Source organism: Triplophysa rosa, linkage group LG5 (assembly GCF_024868665.1).
Source record: "Triplophysa rosa linkage group LG5, Trosa_1v2, whole genome shotgun sequence".
Taxonomy (NCBI): Eukaryota; Metazoa; Chordata; class Actinopteri; order Cypriniformes; family Nemacheilidae; genus Triplophysa; species Triplophysa rosa.
In genome coordinates this window covers 22,193,884-22,210,333 of record NC_079894.1, presented here as the reverse complement: position 1 = coordinate 22,210,333, position 16,450 = coordinate 22,193,884, and the positions used below count along the sequence as shown (strand labels likewise).

At 37.0% G+C, this 16,450-nt stretch overlaps 1 protein-coding gene across 2 annotated transcripts in view; it reads right to left on the bottom strand.

The window, feature by feature from the left end:
- gpc5c (glypican 5c) overlaps positions 1-16,450 on the bottom strand; it is a 132,872-nt gene that overhangs the window by 32,214 nt on the left and 84,208 nt on the right. For both annotated transcript variants that reach the window (XM_057333374.1, XM_057333375.1), the window contains one exon: positions 454-589. In XM_057333374.1, the coding sequence (XP_057189357.1) occupies positions 454-589 (136 nt within the window). The remainder of the gene's footprint in view (positions 1-453; positions 590-16,450) is intronic.

Sequence of the window (16,450 nt, the reverse complement as noted above, 5' to 3'; positions counted from 1 at the left end):
ATAATAAGAAAACCTTAAGTAACCTTCCAGTAACATATTTGTATACGGACAATCTCATTGCTATACTGGTTGCCCAGTAAGAACAGCACCAAACCAGCACTTAACAGCATAAAACGGCTGTCAAAGTGATAGTTCACCCAAAAATGAACTTCTGTCATCATTTACTCACCCTCTTTTCATTTCAAACCTGTATGACTAACTTTCTTCTGCAGAACACAAAAGAAGATATTTTGAACAATGTTGTTAACTGGCACCCATTGACTTGCATTGGTTTTGTGTCCATACAACAGAAAGCGAATGAGTGCCAGCGCTGTTCGGTTACCCATTTTTACCAAATTATCTTTTGTGTTCTGCGGAAGAAAAAAGTTTAATGATGACAGAATTTTCATCTTTGGGTGAACTATCCCTTTAAGATTCTTTTCAGGCCGGACCCCTGCTGTCAAAGGTACTCACGGGGTGTGACCTCCGGCTCTCCGGAACTGCCTTCACAACCATCTTCATCGTCACAGTCTCCACTGTTCTCCACTCCACTGCCAGGCTCATCCCAGGACGGCCCCTGTCCCACACCAGGCAGCACCTCCTGGATCTCCTATAGAGAAAAACCCAACCCAACACATCAGTATAAAATACAGATGTGTGTATTGATGTGTCTAATTAAACAACTAAAGACTCAAGCTATTCAATAACACTGAATAACATTGAAGAGAACATTAATGTGCTGTTGGAAGATCCAAATGTAAAAAAACAGAACAAACAAATCGGCGACCAGCCTTATTGATTGCACTTTGCTGCCCAAATAGATTTGTCAATGAGCAAATGTTATTCCTAAACTACTTAGGAGTTCAAGAAATCAGCTGCTGAAAACCTGAATGGTATACAAAATAGATTTAGATACATTTGAGCATATCTGAAGCTCTGACAGGTCTTATAAGAGCTGACCTGATATGACCACACACTTTGTGAAACAAACACTTCTTTTTGGTTTCCAAGCAGATACATTTTATTCCTGGGCAATTCCAGCGTTATGGACGTGACATAAAAATAAATGTTAGTCTGTATGAACAAATTTTCAATTTTAACTAAGGCAAATAAACATGCTGTTAGCATAGTAAAAACCGTTGTTAAAATATGGTCATGGCATAAGGTTCACATTTGCACAGAATTACCCTCCTGCAAAGTGATCTCATGTTATCTTTGTATTTATCTGACATATGCAACACTCCTCCCTAGAAAAAATCCTAACAAACATGATAGTACATTATAATAGTATCAAACAATAATAACCATGGCCATCTGATATATACCACGATGCTGAATGATGCTAGTAGTGATGGGGGTGGATTAAATCACATGTCTGGGCCAGATTTGTGAACACAGGGAATGTGACATTTCTAAATCAAGGTCTGGACGCATCTAGCACTGGGCCCGGGCCAGAGATACTTGGGACAAACTGGTTTAACATAGCACAAGCAAAAGATATTTTAAACCACACACACCGCTAATGCACAGTGAGGTCCAAATGTATGAGATCATACTGGGTATCTAAGATTTTTTGTCTTATATTTACACCTGAAAATAGGCAGAATGTTTTAAAGATTAAAAAATGAACACAAGGATACGCTGTGATGTAAAATGCTGATATATAATATTATAAAATGATTAAAATGATATAAATATATCATTTTAATTCAAATAAAATTAATTTAATTTAAAATAAAAAATGTATGACAAGGATACATGGTGATATAAAATAAAATATACAGTATATTTTATAAATAATACAAATTATATAAAATATAAAAATATAATTTCATTTCATTTAAATAAAAATAATTTCATTTAAAATAAAAATGCTGTGATATAAAATAAAATATGTATTTTATAAAATAATTAAATTATATAAAATATAAACTTCTAATTAAAATAAAATTACATTTAATTTAAATAAATATTTTTTTTTACATATTTATTAATCGTCACTCTTTCAGGTCACAAACGAAATGAAAGTAACCTGATCATGCTAACCATGTTTTATACACACATTCAGATTTCGGTGTTCTTTCCACACAAGAACATAAAAAAATGCTGGAATAGCATGAATCAACGTTTGAACTTTGACCTCAAGTGCATGATGTCTACTCAACCTTTCATTCTTCTTATGCCGGTCATTTGTAATAATGTTATTTTATGAGTTGTGAAATACAGAAGTATCTCCAGCTCACTGTACGAGCAGTTAAATCCACTCCACTGTCACATCAATCTGTCCTGTGACATTTCACTCCACATTCCCCCTCTAGTTCAGTTAAAGACTTTGAGCATTATAAAGTGAAGCATGTGATTTCAATCTTTCTCCACCTGCAGAGGAGTAAATGTCACAACACGCTGCTATATACAGTTCCTTGGAAGTCACTTCGGGGAAATAAATGTCAATGTAAAGGTTGAACTCCGATGACCTTTCAACCTTTGAATCAGCACAATCAGAAGTCGTCAGACTGCACGCACTCACCGTGACTTTTCACCCCTGCCCAGGGCTTATAAATCAGCTCTGAGCGACATGAAGCTATAGATAGATAGTATAGTAGGTCGGTCAGGAGGTAGATAGACGGGCAAATGGACACAGAAATAAATATAGCAGGCATTAACAGAAATGACAACAGCACCACACACGTGGTTGATGCTGACAATGCACACGAACACACGTTCAAAAACAGAGACATGTAGACTGACGCAAACACAGTTGACTTGTATGATCCTCTGCATGTATTCATTGACATTTTTCTTTTGTGGACCTAATACCTTTTAAGAGGATTTAGTTTTTGCTGGAGGTTATTTTGCTTAGATAGACCATATAATACGACTTACAAATTCATGTCAGAGTGTAATAGCACTTTATGTGTACTGAACACTTCAGATTTGTTCCCAGCTTTACAGATTTCACAACAAAAGATGCAATGCATTTTAAATCTTTTATGAATGTGCACAGTGAGGTTCTCAGTAGTTTTGACATTTGAATTCATAGCAAAACACTATTTTATAAGTTATTAAAGAGATGTACAAACTACTAGTTCAGCATTTTTTCTCCTAAAGCTTTTTGTAAAAAGTCATGTTGACGGATGCTTTTTTGGTACCTGATGCCAAACCTATTCCTGTCTGCTATTCTATTTTATTGGAAAGCAGGTACACAGCAATCTGCATTGAGAACATACTCTGCTGCTATTAGACGTCAATAGACGTAATAGAAAATTGCAGAGCCCGGTACAAATATAACACGGATAATTATGAAAAACTAGAGAAACAACAGGAGTTTCTTTGCTCTATTGAAATACAAATTTTAGATGCAATAGGCAGGAACTAAAGCCTGATTCTTATGAGAGTTAAGACAACAAAACGTTAAGTATGGGCCTCATGCCTACAGAATTAAAATATCATTAAAGGGATAGTTCAACCCAAAATGAAAATTCTGTCATTATTTACTCATCGTCATGTCAGTTCAAACCTGTATGACTTTCTTTCTTCTGCAGAACAAAAAAGATATTTTGAAGAATGTTGGCCCCCATTTACTTCCATTATATGAACACAAAACCACGGAGACATTTCTCAAAATATCTACTTTTGTTCTACAGACGAAAGAGTCACATGCAGGTACATGTTTTGAACAACATGAGGTTAAATTATGATTTTTTTGGATTAACTGTCCCTTTAACGTATACGACCATATTGAAAAAACAGGGAATGAACCCCAAACCTCAAAGAATAGCATGTAAACTTTTCAAATTCAGTCAGACTTACTGCATAGAAAGTTTATGTTCATATCACAGTGTGAGAGTTTGATGACGTCTGGCAGAAATACATTATTTTCTACACAATAAGCTAGTTTGCCGTAGGCTCAGAACTCAGTGCCACTTCTGGGATGCAGCGGAACACTTCTCATGGGTGCAATGAGAACGCTATAAACAGATAATGAGTGCAGAAATAAGAACATAATACTCATGTGTCACAGATGCGTGTGTCAAACAAAACCAATACATTACAAACCTCCTTTCCACTCCACCTAGACTACAAAGAGTAAACAAAAGCCAACACGTCATTTAAACATCAGTAGTAAGAAATGTGGCTGGATCTTAATTTATATTATCAAATTATTTGAACTAACCAATGATCCAAACTAAGTACAAACAAAAGCTGACTGTTCCACAAAGTGTTGAATATAACTTTATAGAATGGATAGTCTGAGTTCTTGATGCTGATTGGTCAGCGGCTGTGGTTTATTGGATAAAACACAGTTTTCACAGAGCTATGCTTATTTATTTTGCATAGCAACTATCTGTTACTGTTTATATGTCAGGAACTAAAAAGGGACATCGCATCATTACCGTATTATATGGAAATGCACTTACTAAATATTTAGATACTAAATATTTACACAGTTCATTTCAACAGTTCTAAAGAACAACCAGCCCTCACAGGCTCTATTAGGGTTTGGCTGCTTGGCAAGTGCAAAAGTTTGAAACTTGGCCAGCAGAGTACAGAACCGTGCAAACTGGGTCACATGAAACATGACATATTCTTTCCTTTGGCCTCTAAAACACACACATTGGTTCCAATGTACACCAGTGCATACAGTGTATAGGGAGTTCAAATGCAACTGAAATTATCACCTGTGTCTCCTCATTTCCTGTTAACAAAAACCCGGCCCGAAGAACTTGTGGCCTGCAGAGACCTACAATCACAGCCATTCCAGACATCTGCTCATGAAGGTGAGAAAGTACAGCCTTCGGGTTAAATATAAAAACTATTGTGGTTACAGTATATTGTTGATTTGATATACGATACGAAAATCATAATCCTTTTTCTTCCATGTAAGGTTAGACATTGCAAGACGTTTTGTTGGTTGTTTGGTATACATTTGAGATAAACATTAAAAATCATAAAAAAATAAAATAAGATGTACTTTAAGAGTTGCATGTCACTTAGTTAGTTATAGTTAATTTATAGTTTTATTTTTATAAAATAAAAACTGAAACAAAATAAAAATGGGAAAAAACATAACACAGCATAACTGAACTGAACTAAAATCAAATAAAAAAATAAAAGAAATTAATAACAATAAAATTAAAATTAATAAAAAAACTAATTTCATTATCCATCTTCTTGTGGTTTCACCTTGAGGTGCTTTCTAAACAGTATTACAAAAAACGGAAACAAAATAAAAACGGAAACAAAACAAAACACAGCAGAACAGAACAGAACAGAACAGAACTAAAATAAAAAACAAAACAAAACAAAATAATAATAACATTTTAATAAAATAATAACAAAAATAAATAAATTGTGGTTTCACCTTGAGATGCTTTTTAAACAGTATTAAATTAGTTACCATACAATAAACTGGGCTCTTAATGGTGGCTTTTTTCTTAATTCTTTTCTTTGTCGACAAATGTGATTTTAGACATTGAAGCATACATCTTAAAAAATCAATGGTAAGACTTTACAATAACCTGCTATTTGTTAACAATTACTCAATGCATTAGCTAACATGAACTAACAATAAACACTAATACTAATACAGCATTTATTAATATTAATTCATGTTAATTAAAGCATTTACTAATACATTAAAATCAAACCTTGTCACGGTTAACATTAGTTAATGCATCATGAACTAACATGAACAACTGTATTGACAAGAAGTAACATTGACGAGGATTAATAAATGCTGAAAAACTAAATTGTTAATTATTAGCTAATGCATTTACTATGTTGACTAATAGCACCTTATTGTAAAGTGTTACCAAAACGATTAATAAATAAAAGTTTGTATTGTCAAGAGAATAATTGCACTCAAGTGACCCAAACTTTTGAACGGCATGTTTTATGTATAAACATATGCATGCAAATAAAACCAAAATGGTACATGAACAGAATGTACCAAGACTAGAATCACATCTTTTCCTACCACAAAGCAATCACTTTGACATTTGCAGACAAACCCGTTATTTATTCTGCAAATGTTTTTGACGTAGAACAATATACCCTTCCTACCAAATATTTCTTACCCACACAAGTTGAGTGGAATGCACAAGATGAAATTCCTCTCCATGTGCCCTAGAATTTTTATTGACTACAAATCCCAGGTTGCCAGAGTGACGGATCCCTTGGCAAGAACAGGTTGAGGTGTGTGTGTGCATGTGTTAATGAATATAGTTCATGCTGCTTAGTTAAAATCCCCCAGCGGGACTCAAAAAACACATTCCAGGATATAATGGCCAAAATGAGGATAAAATATTGCATATTTACTACACACCGGCAGGAGACAGAAACGGGTGAGGGAGCAAAAAAGGAGAGAGGCAGAAAAGGGAGAGAGAGTGTGTGTGTGATCAGGTATATAAATCTGTGCAAAATTAGGACAATAGCTCACCAGAGAGCTGCCAAACATTCACAAAGACAATCTTAATAAATTAAAGAGCCACAGAGCTGCCGTATGTGTGCCAAAGTCGAGCTTACTTTCTCATGACTCCCTAAAGAGTGTTGTTTTTTGTTATGCTTTACCCTGTCATGAACACAGACACACACACACACTGATAGGGTGCATGTAGTTGACAGCCCCACCCTGACTCCAGACTCCATGACCTGTCTGGACGAGCCCAAGAACACTGCTGAGAGATGAATGAGACCAAGCAGAAAAAAACAGGCTTTAATAATTGAACATGGCAGGCTGAATAAGGCAAATACCCATTTGATATACACAATTAAAAACCATCTCTCAAACTCTCAATACACCTTCAAGTGCCCCTAGCACACTGCAGCATGCACTCGAAAACCCTGGGTCCTAAAACCCGGTCTGCCACCGAATCTTACAAACCCACAAACATCAGTTTCAGAACAGCACTGCTCAACAGAATAAAATAAACCATAAAATGCATTTCTGGACTTTTGGGGAAACCAAAGTAAAACCCAAGAAAAACTGAAATGTTATCAGAACCTTAACAGAAAGTATAATCTGGCAGAATATTACTACACCAGCATTTCACAAACTTTTTTCATGGAGGTTTCCCTGCAAACAACAACATCCCCGCTCTCTGGACTCAAACATATATATTACAGCCACACATGTATGCTAAAATACTATATTAATATTACATTATGTAATATTTCTACATATATTCAAATTAAAACTGTGCAACACATTTACATTTTGTACAAAAAAAACACAAAGAGATCAACAGATATATTGAAAGACAGACAGAATGATTGACTGACAGACAGACAGACAAAGAAAGCCAGAAAGATATACTGAAAGATAGACAGAATGACTGACTGACAGACAAAGAAAGACAGAAAGATATACTGAAAGATAGACAGAAAGGCAGGCAGACAAACAGACAGAATGCTTGACATACAGACGGACAGACAGACAGACAGACTAAGAGACAGGCAGACTAAGACAGAAAGACAGACAGGCAAACTGAGAGACAGACAGACAGAATTCTTGACATACAGACAGACAGACTAAGAGACAGGCTGACTAAGGGTACAATAACACAGAACGCGCTTTTCATGTTCGAAAACGTGAGGCGCGCCGCCCTGCTCTTTTGGTGGCTCTTTGAAAAGAGCAGCGCGCAGCGTTTTTTTTTTTGTATGTTGCTAGGTAACCCGAAACAGCCACAACAAGTTTCTCCTCCACGTCTTCATGCGTTCCGAGCATTGCGACAAGGGAAGCCCCGCCTCTCCACTCATCCGATTGGACAATGGAAAAAAGCGCACATGATGTCAATCGCTTTTCTGCTCAGAGTTGAGTTTTTTTCAACTTCTGGCGCTCAGAGCGCTCCGCCTAAAACGCGAGGCGCAGCAGGCGGCAGAAACGCGAGGCGCCCGGCGCGCATAAGCAGCACGCAAAACGCTCCCTGCCAACTGAAAACAATTCAAAAGAGGCGCGTCTCACAGCAAAAGACGCGTTCTGTCTGATCAGACCCTAAGACAGACAGACAGACAAAGAGATCAACAGATATATTGAAAGACAGACAGAATGATTGCCTGACAGATAGACAGGCAACGACAGACAGAGTGAGAAACAGATAGACAGACAGATATACTGAAAGATAGACTGACAGACAGACTAAGGCCCGATTCACGTTTCGCATCTTTTCCGCACTCATATTCATTATTTTAAATTTAGAAGTGCGGCAGACGCGCGCAAATAGGGGCGACGTGGTCGCATGCGGTGCGGAGCGCACATTTTCCTAGGCGGTCGGCGCAGCATCGAGATGGAAATAGTTCAACTTTTCAGAGTGCAACGCGTGCACCGCGGGTCATTTGAAGAGAGAAATAGGCGCACAAGAGAAATTCCACGCGGTTTTAGACACGACATGTGAATCAGGCCTAAGACACAGGCAGACTAAGACAGACAGAAAGAAAGAAAGAAAGAAAGAAAGAAAGAAAGAAAGAAAGAAAGAAAGAAAGAAAGAAAGAAAGAAAGAAAGAAAGAAAGAAAGAAAGAAAGATTGCAGACCAAACAAGACAAAAAAGGTTTAAAAGACAATTTTCTACAAGTCTGGATTTGAAAGTTCCAGAGATGAACCCCCACAAATGTTTGGCAGATAATAAACAAATGATCTCTAATGCTGTAAACCAGAATACCTGTACAGCAGGTGTTTGTATAACAGTGTTTCTAATACCTTAAAAGCTAAAAACGTTCCTTTTTGAATCTCCCCAGCACCAACACTTTCACTCATGAGTATGACAGCATGACTGTGTGTGTGCGTGCGTGCGTGCGTGTGCGCGTGTGTGTGTGTGTGTGCGTGCTGTGGTTTNAAGAAAGAAAGAAAGAAAGAAAGAAAGAAAGAAAGAAAGAAAGAAAGAAAGAAAGAAAGAGGGAGAAAAAAGTGAGAAAACAGGTAGCAAACATCAGTGTGAAGACCAAACAAGGCCTGTTAACAGTCTCTTCTCCTTCCTCACTCTTCTCATGTTTTTCTCAGACACATTCCTTCGCTCTGAGCCCTGTGTCTCCAGGACAAACAGAGCTCGGGCGTCTGGCGTGGCACAGCACTCATGTCATTGACCTGCTCTCCTCAAGGAAAAGGGATTTCACAGACCTCAGTCAGCCTGACAAACATGCTCACATTTTCCGTGGACATGAGGTCGTGGTGCTCGGATGGAGCCGTCGGGGAGAACGGTTTCACATGTAATTCTGAGGATTAATGCTGTGAAATTCTGTCAAACAGCCAGCGAATTAACATGATACAACACGGTCGGCAGCAGTTTGTGGGTCAGTAGAGCCCTATTAGAACCAGTGGCCCAGCGCGTACTGTAATGTTGGACAAGATGGGTGTAATTTTACAAGCGTCATTTGTTCCAAGTAGAATAAAGTTTATACAAGCCTAACGTCTATATTCTTTATGCGTCTGCTGTTTACTGCATATTGAGATGACAATAAAAGGGAGGAACCATGAAGGGGGAGGAAATGAATAAAATTAACAAGCGTTCAATTAATGAGAGGACAGAGAAGGAAGTGAAGTTTAGTCATCCGTCCTGTTTTAGAAGCAGAGGATTTCATTCTGTTCTCATGCCCGCCTGATCACTGCTGTCATTGCATGACTACACATAGGTGTGATGGAGAGAGATCTGTAAATGCTTTGTGATCTTTTTATATCCAAGACAGGCATCATTCGTTTGAATTCCAGAAGAGTAAAAAATGATCAGACGTCAGTACTTACAGTTTTTCTCAATTGCTTAAACACATTTCTTGAAATTATGCCTCCTTTTCTCCAAACTCTAAACACAGATCCAAAACTTCTCACCCAATTCCCTCAACATCCTATTTTCAGGTCAAAATGAAGCTCTCCACTCAAAACCATTCAAACTTGCTGAAAAACCAAACTATTCCCCCAGACATGACACACAAGCCCTCAAAAACACTCGCACTACAATATAGTCTTAGACACTGGTGAGATCAATTCAAAACACTGTTACTAAAACCTCTTATTGGGATTCAAGAATAATTTAACAGCTTAGTGTTTATTACAATATATATATAACATAAAAGAGTGCAGATAGAGCAAAATGCAACAATGAGCCTTAGGGAAAAAAATACACTACTGTAAAGTAATCTTAGATGAAAGTAGATGAAGTAGACGATCTTACAAGACAAGAAAAGTGCAAAAACCATAGAACAATACATTTACATTTATGCATTTGGCAGACGCTTTTATCCAAAGCGACTTACATTGCATTGTACATTTGTTTCTGACTATATGCAATATAGGGATCGAACCCATGACCTTGGCATTGCTAGCGCCATGCTCTAACCACTGAGCCACAGGAAAGCACAATATGAACTGAACATGCAACACAAATACAGTAAAACTGCATAAATAACATTTCCATTTCCATTTTGCAGACGCCTTTATCTAAAGCGACTTACAGAGAAGATAAAGGAAACAAAATCGATTTGTCAAAAGGAGGCAAAACAGTAAATACTGCAAATATGGCATCCTCTGCACCTTTGGCCCAATTTCGTAAAAGTATACTATAGCAGATTTTCTTTACTGTAAGTAGTTGTCACTGAGTTCCGCAAAAACAAGGAACATGTAAAAAAGGATACAATTACAAATTTGTAAACTTGACAGTCACAAATTTGAGGGTGTACATGTGCTACAGTTTTACTGGATACAGAATAGTGACATTTTTCTCATATTACTGTAATTTCTGTTACTGTGTACTGTAATTATACGGTAAGTTTCCTGTAAGTAGTATAAAGCCCTGTAGATGATTCTAAGATGCAATTTCATAGCACTATCACTTGTGCTCCTATTGATATTATCCTGAGATTATGATTGGTGTGTCATCAGTTTTACTACTGAATGTTTACTGATGGATAAATGTGTGCTATTTGAGTTTACAACGTGACACTTCAGTTCATTATATTATGTGTTTGTGTTTTCTGAATGAGAACATGGTTAAACCTTTGCTAAATAAGGACGTTTCTGTGTGGAGTTTTGCAGAAATCACTTAAGGAATTGACATGTGAGTGAAAACAAGTGAAATGTGTTAAATGTTTTGAGAAATGTGTCAATTTTTTGAGAACTGAGTGAATGGTTTGGAAAATTGTGCCAACCGTATCAGTTTTAGTGCGTTAGCAATCGAGAAAAACTGTAACAGATCTACATTAGGTGTGCGCTTACATTAACATTTATTAATACAGCACAGGCTTTCACCTGAAGTGACTTACAAATGAGTTGATACAATTTGTTGTTAAATACAGTCAAGAGCTCACAGAATTATTCAACAGACACCCACAAGTCTATTTTAAAACGATAAGAGGCTTATGCATGGTTTTACCACAATTTAAAATGTTTTCAGGCATAAGGCAAACTGAAACGCTTAAAACAATGACACATCCAATCAGAATTTACTGTACTGTCTATTTTACAGGACATTGGAAATAATATGCACAATGTGATCTGATGTGGGACAGGCAACAAAGAACCCGTGGGGAGGTCTCAGTAAAGTCTTCACAGAGCTGTACATCTCTCTGTCCATTTCATACAGAGAACACTGTTCTCCCTGAAGCCTCAGACAGGAGACGAGCCTTTGATACAGAATACTATACTGTGGTCTCACACCTGATACCCTACCAGCAGTGATGGGACCTCTAACACAGAAAACTACAGGTCAAGTGATAGTCCAACCTACTGATCAACAAACAGCGGTTGACCCCAATCAGCTTGCTGAGAACACGCAAAAAATAAACAAATAAATAAATGAACTGTCATCAATTACTCACCCTAAAATACTAAACATTCCGACACATTTTAAAAAGTTTCAGAGGAATCAACGCCATCTCGTCACCTTAGAATTATAAGGTTCTATCTGAGTTCTGAGCAGTTTTGAGATAACGAGCTTTAATGTTTTTGCATTCCATGTGACCTTGTACATAGAACCATTTTGTTTTCTAAAAAAAGTCCCAAAATGTAAAGAAAAAAATCCCATAATGTAAATACGTAGTCACAAAATAAGAATTATGTGAATAACTCAATTTTGACAAAAAGGTCATCTTATAATTCCTAGGCGATGATTTGTCTGGCTTCAGACAAAAATTGAAATAATGCACTACACAACACACAGTGAACTAGAATGTGCAGTTTTCAAAAGTTTGAGACCACCTATAGCATTTATTATTTTGAAGAAAAAAATATTTGAACCTGCAAATAATCAGAACATGTAAGATTTTAAATAATAAACAACTGAAAATGAAATTAAAAATATTAAACTGTGACTTAGAATAAATATAGATATGAAACTTAATATAATTTAACTCCTTTGTACCAAATCAAATATTAATTTCCTTGGCTAAATTTGTGCAGTTCATACCTGCATGTAGTTGCAATTGAAACAAACAGGGAACATATCAAATATGCACTAATTTTGAAATCCATGTGAACTAAAAATAATAATGCAAGTTGTGATAGAATAATTTGGGAAAAAAGCTATTTCACTATGGTCTTACAACAGTTCCTTATAGCACTTGCTTTATTATTGCCTAGCTAAGATGAATAGCTTTATATAAATGCTTTATATACAGTAATGACAAAAATAACAATACAACTACTACCCTTATTAATAATAAATACATTTTTGTTTGCAGACCAAACAAGACAAAAAAGGTTTAAAAGACAATTTTCTACAAGTCTGGATTTGAAAGTTCCAGAGATGAACCCCCACAAATGTTTGGCAGATAATAAACAAATGATCTCTAATGCTGTAAACCAGAATACCTGTACAGCAGGTGTTTGTATAACAGTGTTTCTAATACCTTAAAAGCTAAAGTGTGTGTGTGTGTGTGTGCGTGTGTGTGTAGGTGCGTGCGCGTGTGTGTGTGTGTGTGTGTGCGTGCGTGCGTGCATGCGTGTGTGTGTGTGTGTTAAAAACACAAACACACACCCTAAGCACAGAGATGCTATTGTGTTTCCACACCCAAAAGCAGCTGTGCGGTTGGCGTGTTCTCTAGATTCCATTTGGTGATATTTACAGGGAATCAGATGCACTTATTCAGCTTTAACAGGAGGGGCGGCCCACCGGCAACATAATCTAGAGTCATCGCACTGCGGCTGGAACATTTTACGTCTCTTTTAACATCCACCAAAGAGATTTCGCATACTGTATCATCGCCAATTTCTGCTCATCTGCTCTTTTTCAAGTGCAGTTGTGTGCTTCTATTACTGCATCTGTTTAATGTTAGGTCATGAAATTCAACAATGTATTGTCCGCTAATATCCCTAATTGAGTTCAAATGTCTGTATAATCATTATTATTAGTTCTGGACCAGAATCAGTTGCATCATTTAATCTGTTTTTATAAAGTACAAATGGGACAGTAGGTCATACAGACAGCTACCCAAGAATGTTTTCCCTCAACGAGAATGAATTTGCAGAATTTCTTAAGCATTTGCCTATATAAAAACGTCAAAGCAAAAGGAATTAAAGCGCAGATTCTCCAGACAGTCATTTCCTGAATGTAATTCAAGCAATAGAGTGCAAAGTCACAAACAATGAATACAGACAGGAATGAGCTTACACTGCAGGCGCAAGTGGAAACGAGGCCATCTGAGATGAATCTGAATTCAAGGACCACAGACGTTCCGCCACGTACGCAAACAAAACCGAGAGTTTCCTACAACGTGCACATGTGGGTGGGTCCCACTTCTCACCAGTTATTCTGAAATGTCAAAGCAAGAGGTTAAGCCAAAGTCAGGGATGGTCAAAGAGTTCTCTGTTTCTATTTCTCAACCTGTTTTTACACATGGTTCCAACACTCAGTCTGAACCCAAGTTGACTTCATGTCCCTCCCACTGTTGTCACGATTCACAAAGGTCCCAAAATGGAAGGCACTATTCATGTAAAACAATCAAATCTACTCCAGTCTGTCAGACAAATAAAAAACACACTTCAAGATCACCACAAGGTCTAGACTCCAGTGAGCTGCCTTGCTGTCTACATAGACTTCGCAGACAAAAACAGTATTTTAACTCAAATTGAATGTCATCCCAACATTAAACAGTCTGAGATCATCTGTAGGCTTTTATATCAGCAAACACAAATGATTTGAGCTCTTCGGCATTCATTGCAGAAAGGTCCGACAAGAATAACCTTCGGTCTCGGAGTTGCCATAGTGACAGGGCATCCCTGAACAATGAATCGCAGATGTTATTCGGAGACAGGCTTCGATTTGCAAACAGGGAGAGATAGACAGACAAAACAGACAGACAGAGACACAGACATGAAGAAAGAGCAAAACAGAAATAAAGAATATCAATTTTGAAAAAATATATATTTACAATTAACTACAGAGCAACACATAAAAAATACAACACTTATATACTAATATAGATGACCAAAAGCCCAAAATAAAAGTCAAGAGTCCTTTAAAAAGAAAGAAAAAGAAAGAAAGAAAGAAAGAAAGAAAGAAAGAAAGAAAGAAAGAAAGAAAGAAAGAAAGAAAGAAAGAAAGAAAGAAAGAAAGAAAGAAAGAAAGAAAGAAAGAAAGAAAGAAAGAAAGAAAGAAAGAAAGAAAGAAAGAAAGAAAGAAAGAAAGAAATGATCTTACTGCGTCTTTTTCTGGTCTTCTTGGTCTCTCTCCATTTCTATAACCCCATATTTCCCCATTCAAGAAACCTCAAAAGTTCACAGGATCAATATTTCTGTTCCAATTCTCGTGCTTTGAGGCCGTAACGCAGCACACAGATTCCTCTGGTGGTTTTTAGTATTCATAATCTGAATAGGGAATCAAATATTTCACCATCCGGGAAAAAATAATTCATATCTTTATCAGGGTGAAACAGGGGTGAATATAAGCAAGTCAGTTATTTTATGTTCTGTCCTAATCTGTAATTTATATATGCTTTCATTTTGTTTGAGTTTGAGGGTAAGTTTGAGAATAAGTTCTTTGTGCTATCAGATATAGCAAATATCAGGAACTCTAATGGAACAAAACAGTCGAGCCCAGAACTTAAATTTCTGAATTTACATCATTATGGATTGAAGCTGCATTCCAACAGAAAAGTTTCCACTCAACTTTAATGACATTAATATTTAATAAACATCATTTAATTAATACACAATATTTTTTAGGACTAACACAACAATATTAATAGTCGCTCATAACCGTTTCACATTGGTTCACATGGGAGTCAGATGATTCTGATGGTCAGTTTGTACAGATTTAATCTCTGACCTCTGCTCATCCTCCTTTCTTTTCTTTAATCCTTCATTTCCTTCTTATCCGAATCAGTCTTATTTTCACATGTGACCTCGGTAAACCTCTAAAGAGGAAGCGTGTAAAACACATCACAGACACTATACTGGATGTCTTAAGTTAGACTGTTAGCTAACTGAAAACAAGGTTGCTTTGATCTGTTTAATTCACATGTGAAAAAGAAGCACCTGTCTCGATTTTTTCAGCTACAGTTTTATTGCATGGACCTCTCGTGTTATCAGAATAAAAATAGAATATCACACTAATTCAGTCAATGAATAGACGTTTCTGAAACCCTCAATATGTTTGCTAAGAATACAATATACAGCTGACCAAAGATACTGTCTGGAGACATGACATTAAACAATGCATAAAGGGCTGTGATATCTTATAACATAAAATAAAAATTTTAAACAACAAAATAAAATTGGTGGTTCTTGGACATCTATAGCTTTGTACAAATAAAATGACCAAAAATGATTGAATTCTACAACAATTCAACGGCAATAACATAAACAAACCTCGTGTGTCAGGGTTCTGTCAATTAGGTCTAGTTTATTCTTGGTTTTTGTAACAGAGCACTGACACTGCCATGTGCTCATGCCTATTGTCTTGACCCCGCCCATCTTGTTACTTATTATTGCTTCAGTTGCTCCACCTGTTCTCCCTCGTTACCTGCCTTATTTGCTGTCCTATTTATTTTCCTTGTGTTGGCAGTCCTGTTCCAATTCGTTGTCTCATGTTACCAATTGTGTGTCTAGCATGCTCCTGTTTTGCCTTGTCCTGCCTTGCCAGTCAAGCTACAAGTTGTGTTTTTCCCCCACGGGGTATTTTTTGTTGCTTGTTTGTTTTATTTTATTAAATAAAAGTCTGAGACTTCCTGCAATTGAGTCCTCGCCTAAATCCCTTCACCCACAACCCTGACAGAATGAACTGGACAAATGAGGACTCAGCGGAAGAAGGGTATGCATCATCCACCAGCTTCCACTCTCTCCTATGATCGCATTCTTCATTTCAAGACTTTGAGCTCCCTCCGTCAACAGGAGACTAATATGAGGAGCTTTGCCCTAGAGTTCAGTGGTGCTGCAGAGGGGTTTGGATTAAATGACGCAGCTCTCAAGGACTTCTTTAACTATGCCCTTGATGAAGCCCTTAGCTGGTGGAGTATGAGAGGACTGGATCACCTGTCTTTATGGGTTTT